General features: G+C 43.0%; 1 protein-coding gene across 3 annotated transcripts in view; it reads right to left on the bottom strand.

Annotated features, from left to right (window-relative positions):
- Window positions 1–756: 756 nt before the first annotated feature.
- The window catches only part of PTPRE (protein tyrosine phosphatase receptor type E), a 59,868-nt gene continuing 39,217 nt past the window's right edge, over window positions 757–21,407 (bottom strand). For all 3 annotated transcript variants that reach the window (XM_010714832.3, XM_010714833.3, XM_010714834.3), the window contains 14 exons: window positions 20,701–20,777; window positions 20,540–20,576; window positions 20,047–20,144; window positions 19,325–19,444; window positions 17,946–18,106; window positions 15,648–15,783; window positions 15,031–15,180; window positions 12,878–12,971; window positions 12,274–12,350; window positions 10,994–11,128; window positions 9,909–10,034; window positions 9,113–9,273; window positions 5,755–5,890; window positions 757–4,060 (listed from right to left, as the gene is read on the bottom strand). In XM_010714832.3, coding sequence (XP_010713134.1) covers window positions 3,986–4,060; window positions 5,755–5,890; window positions 9,113–9,273; window positions 9,909–10,034; window positions 10,994–11,128; window positions 12,274–12,350; window positions 12,878–12,971; window positions 15,031–15,180; window positions 15,648–15,783; window positions 17,946–18,106; window positions 19,325–19,444; window positions 20,047–20,144; window positions 20,540–20,576; window positions 20,701–20,777 — 1,583 coding nt within the window. In that variant the 3' untranslated portion in view covers window positions 757–3,985. The remainder of the gene's footprint in view (window positions 4,061–5,754; window positions 5,891–9,112; window positions 9,274–9,908; window positions 10,035–10,993; window positions 11,129–12,273; window positions 12,351–12,877; window positions 12,972–15,030; window positions 15,181–15,647; window positions 15,784–17,945; window positions 18,107–19,324; window positions 19,445–20,046; window positions 20,145–20,539; window positions 20,577–20,700; window positions 20,778–21,407) is intronic.

The following is a 21,407-nucleotide window of genomic DNA, read 5'->3' as shown; positions in this document are numbered from 1 at the left end:
CACCTGGAGCTCCTCAGAAGTGCTACAGTTTTGTTTTTCCTCGTGTCTACCCAGCTGGCACACAGCAGCAACCTAGATCTGTTGTTCAATGTTTATGAATAAGTTTGAGTGGCATTGATGAAAACGAGGAAACAATCACAAAGCAGTAGGAAACAGGGGAGGAAGGAATGCTTATTTGTGAAAAGAGCTTCCCTGGCAAAGTCTGAGCCCAATTAATAATTTGGTAGAAATTCTCACAGTCTGAGTGAAGCAGCACAGAAAATGCATCAAAATTGTTAGAATAAAGCTCTTATTAAAATATCTAAATTACAAAATAATCCGTTAATACGCAAGATGAAGAACATTCCAAGTGAAGTTCAGTTGCTAGAAAAATTCTCAGAGGCACTGAACAATTTCTGTATTAAGCAAAGCTTAGCTTCCACTTGACACGTGCCCTATATGGAACAAATACGTCTTTGATCTTGCTTAGTCTGTATTGTTTAACCAGCCCACTGAAATCAATATTTCATGAGCAGTTTACAACCAAAGTTCGTTCTTTCCAAAAGTTCAGTTGCTAAAAGCATAACCTTCAGCCCCACAAGTTGTGAAACACAAAACCTTCACGAAGAAGCACGAGGTCAAGGAAACAAAAAGAAAACACAAAACAAACCAGGAAGTGCAGAGGAGTGTTTGTACCACTGGAAGCCCTCTTGAAGAACTACAGGGTCAGGCTTTGAGTCATTCCCTCAACACTCACAAAGGAAGGATGCAATGGGACTTGGTACATTAGAGCTCTGCATTGTCAGCTCTCATTTATTAACACAGTTTGGGAAGACATGGCTTTCTAATGGCTGTCATAAGTTTATGTGTGCTTTGGTTACGACATGAATCAGAGCACTGCTTCCAAATAGCGACAGATGATAAGTACTGAGAAGTTATTGATGTAGGTAATGGGTTTTCGGTCCTTTAGGATTAAATGAACACATATACAGGAATAAAATTAAAAGATTTAAAGAGAGTAATGCAGTTTGAGAATAAAAACAAAGCTTTGCTCTTGCATCAGAATGTATTAGATCTTGCAATTTGCATATACAAATAATTCAGCAACATTCACCGGCATTAAAAACACAGCAAGATCAAATTATAAATGTAATAAAAGAAAATAATAATAGCTGAAACTGTATAATACATACATATATTATAAAGATTTGACAAATTAAATACAATTTGGTTATACAGAAAAGTTTCAATAGCTTTACATTAAAAATGGTACTAGGGAAATGAAAACATTTCAAAAGATTGAACACAGGCGGTCAGGCTGGTTTTAAAAGTTTAAAACTGATACGTAAAAATACCCTAAAAAACACTGGTAATTACAGTAAGCATTCTTCATTAAGGCCCAATTCAGCAAAGCACTTAAGGGATTGCTCCAGGAACAAAGAGCCAATGGTACTGTGTGTTTTGTGGAAAGGATGTCGGCAAGCAAATGCTTAAATGCTCAGGTGAACTGGAACCTATCTTAACACATGAGAACAGTCAGTCAAGTCACACAGTGACCAAAACCACGTACAGATCAGAATGTACGACTTCTAATCAACTATTTGGCATTTCCAAGTCATTCCATGCAACGTAGGAAAATTTCAAACAAAATTCAGGTATATCCATGTTGAGCCGCAGCTCCCAGCTAAAGGGCTGCTGCAACAGGCAGCCTCTCCGTTACTCATCACAAGAACTGAAAAGCAAGCTTCCCAAATTATTAAAAAAATAAACATAAAAATCACATAGCTATATTTATGACTTCTGAACTACATTATTGTTGTGGTTTTTTTTCCTGTTTCCTCACAGATAACACAGTTAGCAACTACAACCCGAGTACTCACTGAACAGCTGATGTTTCAGCTGAGCTCCGTCCTGCTCCTCGGGACAAACGGGACCATAAGATACACTTCTTTGGAGAGCAGCTTCTTGGCATTACGTTCTATCATCACTGAGTGCCTAGAGGCGTTCAAGGCCAGGCTGGATGTGGCTCTGGGCAGCCTGGGCTGCTGGTTGGAGACTCTGCACATAGCAGGGGGTTGGAAACAACATGATCATTGTGATCCTTTTCAACACAAGCCATTCTATGGTCCTATGATCACTCAACCTCTCTGATTCGCTCTGTGCTGCAAATGACCGTACTGAAAACCCCACTGTCTCACACCAAATTTATTTGATAGCTACTTGAAATTTGATAAAATTTTAGCACGCGGTAGTAATGCAAACTTTGCATTCTTCTCATCTAGCCCACACTTTGTGTTCTGAGCACATCTAACAGCAAGTCACAGCGAAGGCTTAGTTTTCAAACCACCTCTTCAAGTGCACAATTAAATGATTCACTGTGCAAATAAACACAGAAGTGCATCAGTGGGAAGACAAAAAGCAGGAAAAGCGTTCAGAGCAGTGTGCTTACAAGTTCTTAACCACACCTTTCCCATTCAGTATGAAAGTGAGGAGAGGCAGAAGGTGCTCCTGTCTCCTTGTGGTGCTGCAATGCGTGATGCTCCATGTTAGCAGCTGGGAGAAATGTTCACAGGAGTGGTGAAAGGATCCATTTCAGTTGCTTAATTTTAAGTAAGGCTTTTACGCTTGCATTGATAAAACCCAGCCAACTGGACAAGACAGGACTAGTGCATATTAGTTAGGTACCCAAAGTACATATTCACCTATTTTGTGCTCATTAATTCCTATGCGCGTTCTAAAGAGTGGAAAATACAGACTTTTCATTTGTTCAACATTCAGACGCCCTGCGAGTTTTAGACTTTCAACCCCCAACCACATCCTGTCCAGGGATGTAACAAAGACTTGTGAAACATATTTCCCCATTATATTATCAGTAGTACTTTCATTAAAAATACATCTATATACACAATCACATCCCCCGTTCAGAAAAAGGAAGCACTCCTTTGCTGATAATACATGTGGGAAGGCAAGAACATAAAGGAATTTTCTTCATGTTGCTCATGCTACGCAGTTCTTTTTTTGTTTTCCAGACTTGTAATTTCTTGTTGAATCTAAGAGAGTTCATCTTTATTACTGCCCTCTGCTTTTTCTCACAGTAGCTGGAAATGATGCACACAGAGTGAAGCTCTATATCCATGGCCAACCAGGGCTGTAATGCCTCTTGAATTAGACAAATGCAAAATATACACTCCTAATATGCAAAATATTGTTCAATAGTGACAAAGTGACATTACTGTACTCCTAGATTGATTCAAGCTGGTGTAGTATTTAGGAAAGAACAAAACAAATGAACTTTGAAAGTCATATTAAATCAGAAAGTCCAATCTGCATTTCTAATGGTTGTGTCCTATTGACAGTAGAACTCGAAACAGAGCTGCCATCCACAGGGAGGTCCTTACAAACAGCCTTTAAAAGCTGCAATAGTATTTTTTCAGCTGCACTGTGCACTATTACACACGAAGGGCTGTATTCTGATACCTGGAACAGTTCCTTGGCCTTTCAGTGAGGCCACGAAGTCAATTCCAAGTAAGCAGCAGCAGGTTATCAGAACACGGCCCAAAATAAACATCTCTTTTCATTTGCTATTGATTTCTGTGAAGAAAGGTTTGTGGCCAAAACGTGTCTCCTTTAAACAGATGTACCACAGCTCGTTATTTTAGTATGAAATGTAAATGTAAAGATGCACGAACCGGGCAATGGCACTGCTGATAAATATCTGTAAGTGGAAAAGGAAATAATCGAAGAAATAAACCTTCAAGAATTAATTTACTGTTATTTAGAATAAAGATTTCTCTACCATCTTATAGTGATATACTCTATATGAACATTATACTTTGCTTTAGAAGATATTTATATTTCAGAAATAATTTTGTACAGCAAATGCAAATTTTAGAGCAAACACAAGGTCCTATTTACAGTCAAAGTCAACAAACAAAACGACGTGGAATAAATTAATATCATATACAACTATTTATACAGACAAATTAAAAAATAAGGCAGAAGTTTTTCATTTAAAGTTAGCATAATCGGAAAATATGTCGATGAAATCTTGTACCACTCTGTAGCAGAATTCATACTGTTCCTGAAAAACAAGAAGACAGCAAAATGTACTCTGGTTGCATCACACCTTACGAATCGTTGTTATGCAAATCCAAGTGGGGCAACGTGTTCTAACCTGAGGCTCACAGCAACACCCATCAGTTCAACCTCATCCCCCCCCACGTCTGCTCACTGCCCCACGCTTCCACGGGTCTGTTCTCTCTGCACCCAGCTCTGCTCAGTGAGGAGCTCTGCCACCACGGACAGGTGACCAGAGGACCTCAGTGTGAGCAGAGCAAAGGTTCAAGCACTGACCCACGGCGGTGCTGACACGGGAGGCTTCTCTCATCTCACATACAACCAACTTTTTGTAACGGCCAAATGAGAACACCCTGACCCCACAGAACCACAGACCCGGCAGCACGGCATCCTCTTCAAAGCTGTCAGCTTCCCCTTTATGTGCAGAAGCAGCTGAGGATGAATCCGTTCTGATTTTTCCTTTAATAAAAGCAGCAGTACCTCTCTTTTGTCAGACAGGCCGATTCTTGCCTGTCAGTTAACACGATTTCAGCTTTCTAGGGGATAATTCTTCAAATGAACATCACTTCTTAAACCTGTCTTCTCATTCGGGCTGAGCTGCTGATGGCACTGAGCTGTTCCCACCGCGCTGCCGCGGGTGGCTCTTCCTGAGCACCCCAGGGAGCCTGCCTGCTTAACTCCAGGCTTTAACAGCTTCACAGCAGAAACTGTGTGACAACGCAACTTCAAATGGAGAGAACATTAAAAGAAAACAACTTCCCAGTTCTTTTTTTTTTTTTTTTCCTTGAAATGGAGCTCCGTAGGTAAATGCTGTCGGGATGTACCTACATACACAGCTGCCCAGTGGCGACGTGAGCCTGCCGCCTGGCGCCGTGTGTCCCAATGATGGGACACAGCCCAACCTGCAGGCGTGCCCACAGCCTTCAGTGTGATTTGCTGGACTGCCCGATGCCTAATACCTGATCAGAGCTGGAACAGGCATCTGCTGGGGAGCAGCACTGAACAGAAGCCGTTCCACAGCTGCAGCTCAGCTGTGGATAGCCCTAGCAATTACATAACAGCACTAAACATTACTAAACCAGAGCCAGAACCCCAAAAGAAAGATTTCCTCCCTGCAGGTAAGCCAGGAGGAGCTCTTCAGCCCCTTCCCCCAGTAACAAGGAGATTTCTACCTGGGAAAGCTGCTTTCAGATAACTGCTTCTAAAGAAGTTCCTATTACCAATATACAAAGTATCGGTGCTTCTATGTATTTTCCAAAACAATGTATCCATACATTTTCTTCTGTTTGATCAGTAAGGAAAACCCTCACGCCAAAGTCAGCATTTCGCCAGGGGACAACTGCAAGCCCATTCAGCCCCGACATTTTCATGTAAAGAAAGAAAAACCTGAGCTATGGAGATACGGCTTAAAAGGCATTTACTTCTTGACTTTGTCATCTGCACCACAAACAAGACTTTGGTTTATTTAACTGTCACCGGTTCCTAGCAAAGCACAGAACGTTTAACCAAGCTCTGTTTTCAGAAAGGCTGTGAAAAAAAAAAAATCTGGAAAAGATACAGATTTCTGATACCTTGTTCATACACAGCCGTCATACATTATTTATTTCAACCTGCAACAAACCCCCTTTGTTCTCCTCCCACAAGGATATTTACAAACATACATCCTTTGAGAAAGATTCGGATTGTTAAATACCATACCAGTGTTTGCACCATATGTGGCCTCTGCAGTCTTAAGCTCTTCACAGCTTGAAATACATCTAAGAGCCCCTCAGCCTTCACTCGCTCCAGAATATTGCTGAGTGCAATGAATGTACCTGTCCTTCCAGCCCCGGCACTGCAACACAAACACATCTGCTTGGCATACAGCAGGATAAAAACTGCAAAGATAATATTGATAGAGAATACCCAAATGCTAATAGCAGCTGATTTTGTCACGTCAGCCGTGCTGAAAGGGAGCTAGAATCAATCCAAACGAATTCTGAGCCAGGCAGGAATTGGAGTCACTGTTATAAAGAGGAGGGGGAACGGCTGTTTATGAGGGTGGGTGGTGATAGGACAGGGGGGAATGGTTTTAAAGTGAGATAGGGGAGGTTTAGGTTGGATATTAAGAGGAAGTTTTTCACCCAGAGGGTGGTGAGGCACTGCAACAGGTTGCCCAAGGAGGCTGTGGATGCCCCATCCCTGCAGGCATTCAAGGCCAGGCTGGATGTGGCTCTGGGCAGCCTGGGCTGCTGGTTGGTGACCTGCACACAGCAGGGGATTGGAACTGGATGAGCACTGTGGGCCTTTTCAACCCAGGCCATTCTGTGATTCTACAATTCACTCTATGATTCACTGGAATTATTATTCCAAAGTAACGTGATGGACAGTGTCCAATCCAACAAAAAGATCGTAACTGCTCTTACGATCTGGATCATTCCTTTTCAAACAGGTAAGTTAATATTTGGGTTTTCCTTATAAGTCTGCATGCAGGGTGATATTACATACAACTAAACAGAAGAGACTGCTCTGCCTCTAACCTGATTACAGCAAGCAACCAAATATAGTCTCCAATAACTGTGGTTCCTTTTGTTCTGGCATGCTTCACTCAGGATATTTTGCTCATTTACTCACTTCAGACCATAATTCCATGCCAGCAAAATAGATCTGAGTGACTGTTATCTGACTTACAATACCTAACATCAGAGCCAAAAAAAAAAGAAGTGCTTTCTCTCTCCTAATGGAATTGTGGCCCATGTGACACACACACAAATACAACCAAAACAGTCCATCAACAATCAACAGTGGCTGTGCACTGCCAGGCCAACAGCTTTGATAGGGAATAGTCACTAAAACAGGCTGGAATTTAGCACTCGATGGTAAGCTGGACTGCAGAACAAGGAGAAACACAAAATAATTTATTAAATTTAAAATTTTCATCTTTTTCAATCATTTACAAGCATGTGAAATGTAATCACGTGTCGTTGCTTCTACCTTATTCCCATCAAATAAAAAACATCTGATAAGCACAGCCCTATGAAAAGATTAAGTGCAAGTGCACATATCCTCAGCTGGAGGAAAGACAAACAGGAATGCTGCACGGGATGCATCCTTCCCTTCAGATAATTACTTTTGTCAAGTTAAAGACAAATGTGAAATCTAACAGGGCTGAGGTCTATTTCTCCTTAGCTAATCTGTAGTAACAATATGTGGCTTTTAAAGCAACTCGTGAGCAATGCTCTTCATCTACAGCTCCAAAAACAGGAGGAAAAAGATACGGAGTAACCCGGGATGCACAGGGTGCCCATCCACGCACTGCTCTTCATGTGTTGATGTCTATACTCCTCATGCTGAACACTCACTCTCTTTCTTCCCAAAACACATTCCCAGCACCTCTGTAAAGAGTTTGTTTTATGTTGGCCTAAGAATTTTTGGTACAGAGAACTGCATTTGAAATAGCACAAAGAAGTAGATCTGTTTCATGGGAACATGGCACTGCTCTTTTCGTACCCGCTTCTCTCTCTGCACTTCTTTCAACGCTTCTCTTAAGGAAAGGTAACTTTTCACTTGGACTCTCAAACTTCTTTTCTCGAGACAAGTTCCAAAGCCAAGGGTGCTCAGAAAGGACACAGACTGGCCAACAGGCAGAAGGAAGAGGCCTTCAAACAATCCTGCAGTCTGGCGTTGTTTATTACAGAAAAGAAAGAGACAGTGAAGAGAGAAAAGCATGGGGAGCTGTGAGCTGAACAGAAGGCAGTGGGAGACGTACACTGGAAGTGAAAGGAGTTGGGATTCAGAACAGATTGGCTTTGAATTCCATTGGCAACTCAGTCAGCAAAAACCCTTCTAATCCACTTAGGGCTGTGCCTCTGTCCCAGTTAAGAATCACAGTCTTCAGCAGATCCTGAAAGGGTTCAATAATATTTGGAAAAAATGAACTGGAGTTTCCACAAGTTTAAGTGAGCACTCCTCTAAACCAGTCTTTGACTTGAGATGTGTTTAGTTACTCATAAATTTACATTCACTTACATCTGAAGCCTCAGGTATGACTTCATGGAGTGGTTCAACTACGTTGCGTAGGGGATGTCAAAACAGATGCCCACACAGTTCTTAGAATCACAGAAGGGCCAAGGTTGGAAGGGACCTCAAGGATCATGAATCTCCAACCCATTGCCACACGCAGGGCCACCAACCTCCACATTTCATAGCAGCCCAGGCTGCCCAGGGCCCCATCCAACCTGGCCTTGAACACCTCCAGGGATGGATGGGGCATCCACAGCCTCTCTGGGCAGCTGTGCCAGCATCTCACCTTCTTATGCAACTAATTTGTGTATATCAAAGACAACAATTGCTTTTACCTCTTACTTTATTGGTTAGAACTATTTGATATTTTACCCACTGTCACTATCGCTCAGAATTTTACCTCCCCAGTTTTTCATTAAAAAGTGGCTGTTCAAATTGGTCAAATGGAAGAATCAAACTTAAAATACCATTGCTGCCATTGAGATCAGCCACTACAGGGCTGGGGAACACACAATGCCCCAGGAAAAACACATGAGAACAGCCAGGAGCAAAACACTGCGTAAGCAAGAAAGAGAAGAAAGCTTTAGCAACGAACACGTGTACTGTAAGATCCCTATGTCCAAAAAACTCCAACAGAACTGAGATCCCAGGACCTTTTTGCTTCAGCAGCACCTGAAAATGCACGATGCTGCAGATAGCCAAAATACAGACCATGCCTCTCAGGCTGAGACTCTTCAGAAACTCTTTAAAACTCACATCAGAACAAACAAGAAGTCAGCATACAATGCAGAGAACAGCTCTAACAAAGTCAGTCCTAATTCTAACTCTTGCAGCACTCGGGTTCATCTATCAAAACACTGCCATGAATTAAACCATCAATTTTGAAGTCAGAAACATGCTGATTTTTCCCTTTCTCTATCTTTGCCTTATATTTCTTCATTTTTTAGGGATGCAGCCCACTGGCTCACAAAGGAGAGCTGCCCTACCAGCAGCCAGACAGGAGAAAAAGAAAGCCTAGCACTTGGCTGACTGTGGGAAGGAGAGGGAGCCTCACCTGCAGTGCACCGTGATCGGGTGATTCCCCGTCTGCTGCTGCTGCTTTTGGACAGCTGCAATCAGGTCAATCATCCCTTTTCCTTCCGCAGGAATTCCAATTTCTGGCCACCCATGGAAGTGGAACTGCCGAACCAGTCTGCTTTGCTTCTCTTGGTTACCCTACGTGCATGCAAAGAACAGGTTCATCCAGATGTTAATTCCAGGCAGTAATGAACTTCATACCTTAAAGATAAGCACAAGTTTTGTACCATCACGGTAAAGGGGGTTATTTTCAACCTGGTCTGTTATATATGAATCTGTTATATACATATCTATATGCACGTAAGAGTTCTGTTTCTACATTCCCATTGCTGGTAAGCTGCCTCTTAGCTTGAAACTAACATTACTTGTCTTGCCTTTATGTCTGCTGATTAAAAGCAGCCCTAAAAGTTCAAGTGAGCATTACCACCCTGCCAGTTTTGCCAGGCAATCTGAACGTTCCATCATTATTCCCTATGCAATTAAATAGGATGTTTGGGAATAGACTTCACACGAAGCACTGCATATTCACACCTTACCCACCAACCTCCTATGCAACGAAACGCACAGCACTTCAGAGTCCTTTGGCTTTGCACATGCCACCTAGCTAAGTGCATAAATTAGATGCAGTACAATTAATCAAATTCAAGATATAAACCGCCAGTAATTTTTTCCCCTAAATGTTATCTTTAGACAGAAATTCCAGTATTTAAGTTACATCATCACATTTACGAATGCCTTAAAACAAACAAACAACTCATAATTAAAAACAGTACCTGATTATATGTAACTATGAAGTCTCTTACGCTTATGGCATCTAAAAGGCTGTCGTTCTTTATTTCTACAGTTATCTCTCCGTGAGTTACTGAGCCCTCTGATGGCCAGTACTGGAAGCACTTCTCCTGCAAAACGGAGAGAGAATTTTAAGTATTCCTTGATTCGTTTTTTCCACTTATCTACACCACCACCACCCTGTGATACAGGATGTGACAAAGCATAACGTGTTCTGGACAGTTTGCAATGAAAAGGCTAGAGCCCAAGAACATAGTTGTAAAACATTTCTGTAACATAAAGCATTAAGATGAAAAGGGAGCAGAAGTCATAGCTGATAAATGCTGCTTTACAAATAGACCAGAAGAAAACTAAATAACTCTTGCAATCAGTGCAGGGTTGTTAAAAATGCACGACAAAAAAACGGAACAATAGAAACCATTTAATGCCACTGAAGTATAAGGTGAACGCTGCAGAGCAGGGGGATGCTGTTCTCTTCATTAATGAATGACAGAGGATGCAGAGGAGAGGTTCAGAAGCTTACAGAGACACAACAGAGAGGGAAGTTTTCAAGAAAGCGTTGTCTGGCTCTTCTCAGGCCCACATCAAGCATCACTAAGAACTGTGCTTTTAAAAGCAAACTGGGACCTCGGAAAACCCAAATTCTGTAGCTTAGGTGTTTTTGTCTGACAAATCAAGCAAAAGCAGCAACACTTGCCTACACCTACTAGTGAAGCAAGAGCTCATTTAGAATCACAGAATGGCCTGGGTTGAAAAGGCCCACAGTGCTCATCCAGTTCCAACCTCCTGCTGTGTGCAGGTCGCCAACCAGCAGCCCAGGCTGCCCAGAGCCACATCCAGCCTGGCCTTGAATGCCTGCAGGGATGGGGCATCCACAGCCTCCTTGGGCAACCTGTTGCAGTGCCTCACCACCCTCTGGCTGAAAAACTTCCTCCTAACATCTATAGAATCATAGAAATTTCAGAAAAGGCAACAAATCTTATATTGCTAGAATCTGTAGGCAAAGTGTTAACCTCGTGTGAAGACTCACATTTACTGCACTTGTAAAATGGAGCCGTGGGACACATACCTGCTCCCTCTCCTGCACCTCCGTGAGCATGACAATGGTGTGGCACTTCCACTCCCACACCATCCGCCAGAAATCCTCCACGGTGTGTGGCAGCGGTCCTTGTGTGGCAATGAAATAATCCTTCTGGCGATAACCCTGCAGAGAAAGGCTGGGTTGTGTGTATGTCATGGCAGCTGAGACAGAAGTCGGTGTTTGGAGAGAGCAGCACCAGCTTCTCCTCGGCCGCTGCCCACATGAGACATGCTCTTGCACAGCATGAGCATCACCCAAATCTTTCACGTGCTCTGGGGATGCAGAGCCCATCCAATTCTTGCTCACCCCTCCAGCACTGAAATGCACACGAGATGTGAAAATCCACATTCTCAATCCTTTTGTCTATGGGTCGCAGCAGTACCACAAAAGCAGCCCCACTGACATCACAGGCCAGATACAGGCTCTGCTTTAAGGAGCACCATCAGTTCCTGCTGCTCACTGTCCTCATTAGTTCACCTTGTCTCCTCTCAGAAATGAAGATTCACGATCCTGAGTCTTACTTTATGACTTTTTACAGCCATGGCTGAAGGAATGAAGTTCTGCTGTGAGAGCTGAAGGTTTTCACAAGGAGATTATTAACAACTGCAGACATTACCTTTATTATGGAATGAACATTAGACTCGTTTTTTGAGCTACAGTTCTATTTCTATACTGATGTGATCACATTGCAGAGTATCTGCAATCCTCAGTCACTGATGGGCTTTTACTGCTTTAGGATATAATTAATTATCATATTTAAATAAACTTAGGAATGCAAAGTGTTGCCCAGGTTCCATCAGGAAGCCAGGAACAAAGCTGGGAATTAATGCAGGTCCCCTCAGTAAATACTGGCTCCCAAACACTACGAGAGCTGTTCTCCATGATAGAAGTGGAGAGGGGGAAGTACATATTTGAGTTAAAAAACCACACGGTCAGACTCCTTATTAACCTGGATACAGGCAAGAGAACTGCTGGATGTTTGCTGCTTGGCGAGTCTGGTTCTCTGCCTGCTTTTCTCAGAATTTAATACAAACCTTAGTTCATAAATCAAACAACAACAACAGGAATGTTTAAACTACGCAACATTTAGGCTGGAATTCAGAACACTGAATAAGATTAGAAATTCATTTGGGAACTCTCATAAACCAAGCCCAAACAAAACTAATGCTCTGCATAAGCCAACTTGGCTGAAGCTCTTCAAGAAGACTTGCAAGAAAAGTAAAATATTTGACTTGTAGCTTAAATGCATTGAAAATATTTATACTTACATCTATGAAGGAAGCATTGATGTAGTCCGTATACTCTTGCCCTCTTTTCATTGACAGAATCACTCTATTAAAATCATCTGGAAGGAAAAAACAACACAAGCATTCACTCTTTTTTATTGCTAACTGCACGTTAACCGTTCCACTATTACACGTGTAATAGTGCAACAACAAATCACTTATCTGAAAGCACCAGGCAAGGTGCCCTACAGATCTTACTCAGGATCTACCAAGTATGTGGAGGAAGGCAGTATTTTTCTGTGGATTACTTCTGCATTCACGCAGCAAGCAAGGTGTAACACTTATGTTCACATGCAGACATTGCAGCACTGCTTCAGAGGAGGCAAGGAACCGTACAGAAGGTACGTTGGTGCAGTAGGTGGAACGGCTCATTATTTCATTCTGTTCTTAAAACTACCTGCCACATTTTGTGCAGACACTCTGTAAGGACATCACTCTGTCCCTGACTTACCCAGCACAGCTATATTCTGATACGAGGTGCACTGCCACCAGCACACAGGCATAACTTACATTTACTTACCACAACCTTAGGATAACCACACATTTACAGCACCACTTTCTATACATACAAAATTAATCATCTTACACGGGATAATCTGGATGACTCTAGCTTTCTTCATATTTGCTGGAAGATTGCCAGTTCTCATGTTCTCTTTCATTATTCGAACATTCGTTAATTTCTGTAATTAAGCACACAAACGAGGATGAGGATTAATTGAAACGGAAATGGTTTTATTTCATTATATTCTTCATAACCTGTACCCAGAGGATTGCTCATTGGGTACAGACCAATAGTGCAGTCGTAGTTAGCTGACCATTACGAATGGTGAGGTGCTGGAACAGCTGCCCAGAGAGGCTGTGGATGCCCCGTCCATCCCTGGAGGTGTTCAAGGCCAGGTTGGATGGGGCTCTGGGCAGCCTGGGCTGCTATGAAATGTGGAGGCTGGTGGCCCTGCATGTGGCAGGGGGTTGGAGCTTCGTGATCCTTGAGGTCCCTTCCAACCCTGGCCATTCTGTGATTCTGTGAAAACTGCTTTGCTGCCTTGTCTGTACAAATGTAATCATGAGAATAACAGAAAAGACCATTAAGATCATCACGTCCAACCAGCAGCTCCGCACGCCCACCATGACCCAGCATCTGCTCAGTCACACGCTCAAGTTCTACACCACTTCCCTTTTCAGAACCTCCACTTCCCCATCACCGAAACACACAATGAACTCACAGGCACTCGTATTCATCCTGTTCCTCCAGCAATCTTTCATTTATTTTATCAACGATCCTTTTTAAGATTATTAGAACTCTGCAACACACCGTCAGGCATGAGAAGGCTGCACGGGCTCAGAGGCTGCTGTGCACCAAATAACTTGATTGGACTCCACGTATCTGTGCCACTGTGCTGCAGTGACCAATGCCCTCTATTTACTCAGTGATGAGAGCACACACAGGACACAGAAGACAAGCACTGCCCTCGCCCCACCAATCTGTAGTAGTAGAGCTTACACACATGCATGGTTGTGCCAGCTGCTTCTGCTGGGGGGATCTGCCAGGTAACCACCAGTGACAGGGCTGTGTTTCAGCAGCTATTTAATATAACTTCAATTTACACTGACCTTAATTTAATCTGCAAACTGCAAGCAGTTTTTCAGGCAGTTTTCTATATTTGCCAGTTTCAGTTTCAGAAGCACTTCCTAATTCCAGTAAAAATCCAAGTACCACCAACAAACCATTAAAAAGAATCAGAAATCACTTTTCAGCTACTCTGTAACACCGTGGTTAACAGTGTGTGTCAGAGAGTCCCACAATGGTTAGAGCACTCTTCTGTTCCTCCCTGTGGATGAGCTCTGTGCCCCTGGACCATCTTTCAGAACACACAGCACAACTGAATGCTGCTCGTAAGCTTTCTGCAAAGCCTTTCTAGCACAGTGCACAGCAAAAAAACAACACTGAGTATTGGAGTTTTTCCAGAATTCCTGTGTGTTTGCTTGCTTGTTTCCCCACAGAGCGTCATACTTTTGAATTCTGAACTTGTTGCTACAACTTTCACTTCATTTTCTTCTCTCACTTCCCAATTTCTGATTAACTAATCCTTAAAAAGTAGAAGGGAAATGTAGTGAACGCTGAATTCACTTGGATTGAACGACTGAAGTGATTTAAGGTTTTAGATTTAGAGTAAATATTTTAGCATAGTAAATAGCACAGAAAAGTTTTATTTCCTCAGCATAATTAAAGTCTGTTTTAAACACCCATCACAAAATCCAGTATCATTTCTTTCTCCATTAGGGGTTTCTCCACAAAACATTTCTTTTTTCCTTTTTCCCCCCCCAGAAGATGTGAGTGTTCAGCACAAAATGTGAAAATTCTCCATAATTCACTCTGCCAGCAGCAGTAACTGAGGTAACATTTCTGTTGACACTTCAATTAGGTCAATGTAATCCAGCTTCACCCTCCAGCTTTATCTGATCTGGCATCCAGTTCAAGACTAAAAGAATAATTCCATTTTTCTTTTTATAAGCAAATGAAATGCATAGAGGAAAACACCCATCAAATGATGTAGGTCTGAATGTGTCCCCATCACTGAGTCCATTGGACCGATTCACAGCAAGCTGAAAATATAACTGGCATCTCAGTTTGGACAGCCCTTTTCTTTTAAGGTTGCACTCGTTCTGCTTCTGAAGTACCTTTTTGTTGTGAATATTTCTACACTTGAAAGTCTCAGAGCAAAGGCCTTTCCTACTTACCTTAAATTCTTCTTCCAGCCCTATTTTGACAAGGTTTGGTGCTGCACTGTGTGACGTTTGTAGATGTTTCTCCAAGGATGACACATCTAGCTCTGTGTCACCGTAGAGGTAGTATTCAAGTAAGGCTTGATAGATGAAGGAGTACTGCATCTGGAACAAACAACAGGCATATAAGCATCCCGTGAGGCAACGGAGCAAAACAATCTCATGTCTGGCACTTTCATCTGTCTCATTCAGTCTGCAGGCATCACCAGCTCACACCTAAGGCTAAAACTGGATGTTACATCATCCACGTTTTTTACAATTCCATTCAATCGTGCAAGGGGAAAGCCTGGACATACCACAAGATAATGTGCTTCATGGCGTGGCCTTTACTGCCACAAGGCCTCTATCTCCTTTCCCAGTGCTACCTTCCATAGCATGGTTGGGTAGGAACGGACCTTAAAGATCATCCAGTCCCAACCCCCTGCCACCCTCTAGACCAAGGAGACTCTGCTCCTGTTCCAGTTATCCACGTGTGCAGTGGAACAGGGCACACTCACATGCACACGTACATTATTTGTGTCGACGATGGCTTGAAACTTGGAAAGCTGTAATTGCAACCAGTGACTACTTACGTCAGTCTGAACCATCTGCGGGCGCTGATTACGTATTCTTGAAACAAACTCAAAAACATCAACTTTCTGCTCAGCGTGCATCATGTCTATCATGGCATCTATAACGATAAACGTGCCCGTTCGGCCCACACCGGCGCTTCAGAAGGAAACAAAAGACAAAAAAATCCCTCAGTTGAACAACAGAGGCTGCAGGAATCGCTGCACCAATGACAGAGGTAGAACTTGTGCTGCTCTCAATGAACTAAAGTTCTCACTGTGAAACACGGGGCTTCGTTTTTTATTTTAGTAGTGACAATAGCGACAAAACTAAATTTTAGCATTAAAAATACCTCTTCTAACAGCTCAGAAGCTGACCAAAACGATATTACTCGAAGACCATTGGAACTTGTGCTTGTCCTGCTACAATTTTTCTTTTTAGCACTTATCTGCGTGGTTGCTATTCCACACTACTTAGATACTTAGTAAATTGCTATGACTTCTACGCTTCCTAACACTGCTATTCCCATTTTGTTTTTTTTTCAGACATCCCCCAAAAGCCACGAGAGGGAGCAAGATTCCCACAAATTACATCACTCCAGCGACATTCAGTTCTTCCTTTCAGAGGAAAAGGGCATGGCATCCTGTGCTAGGCATTAATAGCTCTCCTTTGACCTTCTGCTAGCTTACTTCATACAGCCACTGCTGCAAGGTCCCAAATCACGACACACATTTCCCCCTCCATCCCCAAGTGCCCAAAGATAGAGCTCAACTCTCAGCAAGGAAAAATCAGGTTTTAAATAATATCAGGGCACAAGCAAACAAACAACACCCCGCCAACAACCTCTGCCTGTGGCCACTTCCTACTGCCAAGCCTCCCTTCCCTCTTGCTTCCTTTCACTCACATGTGACCTCTCCATGCTGCCGACAAGCCCACCATGTTCCCACAAAGGCTGCTCGCTCTACTGACCCCCATGTTTGCCTTAAAGTCCCTTGCTTTTCCCCACACGATCCCCCTTTTGGGGCCCCCCTCACTCAGTTGTTGCTTAGGATGACTGGATAGTATCCTTAAAAAAAAGCACAGTTACTCACTACCGATGAGTTTCCCTTTCCTTTTCCCAACAATTCAATAGTGTCACATCCTGGCCGTGACGGAAATCAAGTGTCACCTTCCTCACTTGTCACCTCGAGCACACGCTGAAGCTCTGCACTATCGCCCAGCCCACACGTCATGGCATCACTGTGCTGTGCTGGACTGGCTGACTGAAATCCCTGAAGATTTTAATGAGATATTTTACACTTATCTCTATTTTGGCTCAACTTCTGTTGGTTAAGTTAAGCACAGGATTTCCTGCTTGTGCAAAATAATGCTTAAACCCAGCACTGGTCTCCAGAGAACATCACTGCAAGAGGGTTTCCCAAAGGAAAGGCTGTGTGACACTGCTAAAAATCTCATTCCTTCCAAGAGTTTTCCTCAAGACTCCTATGTATGACACATGAGGGAGAAGACAAATTCTAGCCCAGAAAGGTCTATAGAGAAAACCAAGAACCAAAAGCTGGGCTGGGCAGGACAAACAGCTTGCTTTCAACAGCACACAGTGACTCTCCAATGTCCTCTGGATAACCAACATTAGCAACAGAAAAGAAAGAAATATATCAATCCACAACCATCGCCTTGAAAACAAAACCCAGAAAGACAAGGCCACTATTCTTGTCTTTTTACTTCAACCTCGATACAATAATTGTTCCTAAAAAGACACTTTTAAAACTCTTTTTTATTGTGATTTCATTAACATCCAATTTCAAACACTTTTCAGAAACTCCTAATGCAACAAGTTCGTGTGTTGGCAACTGAAGGAGTGGGATTATGTTCTGCATTGGTATGTGGTACATTTCTTACATTGCAGCATTTAAATCTCCTAAATGCAAGCCTTTATTTCAAGATTTCTCGGCATTTAACAATTCACATAGCAAACTAATTTTGTTGTGGGAAAAGTGGAGGATGAATTCTCAGAGGAGCAGTTAATGGCGAAGGTCACAGATTTGCAATGACGAGGCCGTATTCTGACAAAGGACATATTTATACCAAAGATCACTCACGGATAAAACAAAACCTTCTGTTTGAATATTAAAGTGACAGCAAAGACAGATCTTTTAGAATTGTTCTTATCCCCAGCTCTAAGAAAGCTTAGCATAGTATTATATACCCATAAGCACACACAAACTTTACAGCCTGCTAACAGAAAACACATCTTTAGCCTCCATTATCTGCCCCTAACTCCAGGTCAGACAAGCACAATGGCCTGAAGAACGCTGACCTACCTGCAGTGAACCACGATTGGCCCAGCAAGGGCAGGATTCAACGCTTTGACTTTCTTCAGGAATTTCAGCATCCCAATAGGTGTGAAAGGCACCCCGAAATCAGGCCAGCTGGTGAAGTGGAGCTGCGTCACGAGCCTCAGCGCCTTACAGCCATCCTGGAGCTGCAGGGAATACATGGGCTCTGAGTTTGACTTTCATTTTCCACTTGGAGATTCAGAAATGAACTCTCAGGATTATTTATGACTTGCATTCCTGCAACACCTGGATCCTGACTTCACAGCATACATTCAGTATAAACATCCGTTACCACACATCCTTAAATTGCATCTTGGCAGAGAAAAGGAGTAATCCCAAATAGGGTTTCTGAAGAATGAGATTCACAATTCATGGTAACAATGGATCAAATCTTAAGTCCTTTTTCTGCCATAAAACCTTCACGACTCTCCTTTTAGCAACTTCACAGGAAACTCAAAAAATGTGATCTAAGCATGCAGGATCTGCATTGTTATGAGGTGCCAAATGCCAGCTTTTGCAAACTGTTTTATTAGGAAAAGGAGAAAGATGGGGACAAACTCTTTGGATCAATGCAGTAGAGGACAACAGTGGGTATTCTGTAGTACTTCACAAGGCCTGCATTGAGTATTAGCACTCTGTACCACACATGAGAAGTGAAATTCAAGTACTTCTAGACGGCTGTGCACAGCTTACCACCTCTCACCAGATGCACTGGCTGAAATTAACATTATGGTCTAACCTGATGACTTCAATCTGCATCAGATTATCCCTGCATTAGGAGCAGCACAGCCTTTCCTTTAAGAAGCGAGATCTACAGGAGCTTGTACGCGTACAAGGCAACACACTGTGTATGTGTATGGAGCCATCATCACTGTTTGCTTCCCTCCTGTGACCCAAGGAGTCAGCACTCTGCTCCTGTTCTCCCTCCCTGACAATCCAAACGAGTGACTTTCTGTGGCACCTGACTACGCAGCATAATAGCATGGCCTGGCTTGAAAAGGACCACAACGATCATTTAGTTCCAACCCCCTGCTGTGTGCAGGTCACCAACCAGCAGCCCTGGCTGCCCAGAGCCACATCCAGCCTGGCCTTGAATGCCTGCAGGGATGGGGCATTCACAACCTCCCAGGGCAAGAACAACACCGAGCAGAAGAACACACTTTGCAGTTCATCAATCGGCTGCAGACACAAGGTGTGCTGTCCCCCAGTGCCCACCATCCCGCCAGGCCTGGCACTGCACCCTTCTTAATAATTTGCAAACACACTGAACTGATTTTCCTCCCTTCTTTCAAGCAGGTATCAGACTTTGCAACCACTTGCTTGAAAAATTGAAGCGTAGATGGAGCACGAGGATTGTGTCTTACCGACTGGACGCAGAACTTGCGAATGGTGTAGTCCACGAGCACAATGCAATCTTCCACTGACACACGGATGTTCCCATAAGTCCAGCACCCCTGGTCGGGCCAGTACTGATAACATTTATCCTGCACAAACACACAGTGCATTTTATAACACTGAGCCTGACTTCATTGCTGGTCACACATAGAACAAGGAAGTTACTTGAAAACAAGTATGCATGCATAAGAGTATGTGGAGCTGATCATTTGACAGCAGACAGCTTTAACACTTTGCCAGTGCTATTGATGATTAAATTTATGCACAGAAGGGTGTGAATATAGCTTAGAATTTTTTTTTAAGCTATCCAAATCTGAACAGCATGGGAGAAAGACTTCCTTGTGATAGAAAGGGAACTTGATGTCCTGACCCTTTAATTTTAACTTTAGGTGTTCTTGGTGAGAAATGTGAGGGTGTCCTCATGTAGGAGTCAGCAGGAACACTGAGTTTTAACAATTCTGGCTGCCAGAATGTGCCTTTGGCTACGGGCTATGCAGGACAACATTAGTTATCAGGCTTCTTCCCTGAAATCTACTTGCACAAATTCATATTTTTAGAAATTAAAGCTACATTTATTAGCAAACACTCAAATGTGCTAAGAAGGGCTAAAAAAGAAAGCAGATGCTGAGCAGCCACAGCTGCTTTTGGAGCACACCTCCACACACCCTCAGTTGTGCTGAAAGCCCTTTACCTCTTTCCTTTCTTTCAAGTTTGTTAACATGACAATAACTGCAGACTTCTGCTCCCACACCATCCTCCAGAAGTCATTGACTGTTTCTTGCTTGGGTCCTGCACACAGAACACAGACCTGGTCAAGAGATGTGGCAGAGCACTTACAACACATTCCTCAACAAGCAAAACAATAATAATTAAAACAACACCACCACCACCCTTGATTTTTATTTCTTTTTACCCAATTAGTTTTCCTCCTCCAGCTCCCCCAGATGAGATAAAAGAAGAGAAGCAAAGTGCAAGTGGTGGAAGTGAGTCTCCAAACTGAGAGCAGTATTTGTGGGTTAAAAGGCAGTGGTTTCCCTCATGCTCACCTTCCTTTCATTTACATTCTAACCTTTAAAGCTCACTTCACATTTAGCCACCATCTGCACCTGAAAATAACCCTTAGAACACTTCTAAAATTAAGTACTTTTAGCCACAAAATTGAGACATGAGAATAAATTGATTACCTTGTGCAGCTATAAATTTATTCTTTTCTTTATAACCCTGAGGAAATAAATATCATAGTTAAAAAATGAAATGCCAGTGTGTGCAAGCATAAAAATACCTATTTAATATTAATTTAGAGGCAAAACTAGCAGCTTGGCTAGCAGAGAAAAACTGAACTTACATCTATATATGATGCATTAATGTAGTCTGAAGGTGAGACTCCATCTACTTGGGTCAAAATCACTCTGGAATGATCATCTGGAAGAAGAAGCATTATGAGAACATTTGCATTTGAATCATCCGCAGTAGGTTTTCTCCTTGCAAACAGGATGGGCCTAACATCAGCTGCCTCCCAGAACGCAGGCTGGACACCAGCTGGTTCAGATCAGCTCCAGCCAAACCCACTGACAACACGGATGGGTTTTGGTGGCCCTACCCCTCCTGCAGCCAGAGCCTGGAATGGCAAAAGCTGCAAGGGACAGCAGCTGCCTAAGGTTTGTGGCTGTGAGACCTGCAGCTGGAGGAGGAGCACAGCGCTGCCCAGCCGTGCACCGGTCCCAGCTCTCCTTGAGAAACTTCCCCCACAGCAGCACTGTTCTCACACTTGAGGGTTACCAGAACTGCATCTCTACAACAGCTGAAGCCCACTGCACTGTCTCACCCAGTGCTAACCTGAAATAGCAGTTTGATGTACTGTCGTTTGGTAGAACACCAGCTGCTAAGGGCTCTCTAGAACAACACCTGATTAGCATTACACAACAGCACCATGTAAAATGATCAACAGCTAGGGACACACCATGGCAAAACAAACAGGTTTTACACAGAGACATGAAGAACATCTGCAACCAATGAAATCACGAACACCACCAGCATGCTCAATGCCAGACA

Source organism: Meleagris gallopavo, chromosome 8 (genome assembly GCF_000146605.3).
Source record: "Meleagris gallopavo isolate NT-WF06-2002-E0010 breed Aviagen turkey brand Nicholas breeding stock chromosome 8, Turkey_5.1, whole genome shotgun sequence".
Classification (NCBI taxonomy): Eukaryota; Metazoa; Chordata; class Aves; order Galliformes; family Phasianidae; genus Meleagris; species Meleagris gallopavo.
This window is presented reverse-complemented; position numbering and strand designations above follow the sequence as displayed.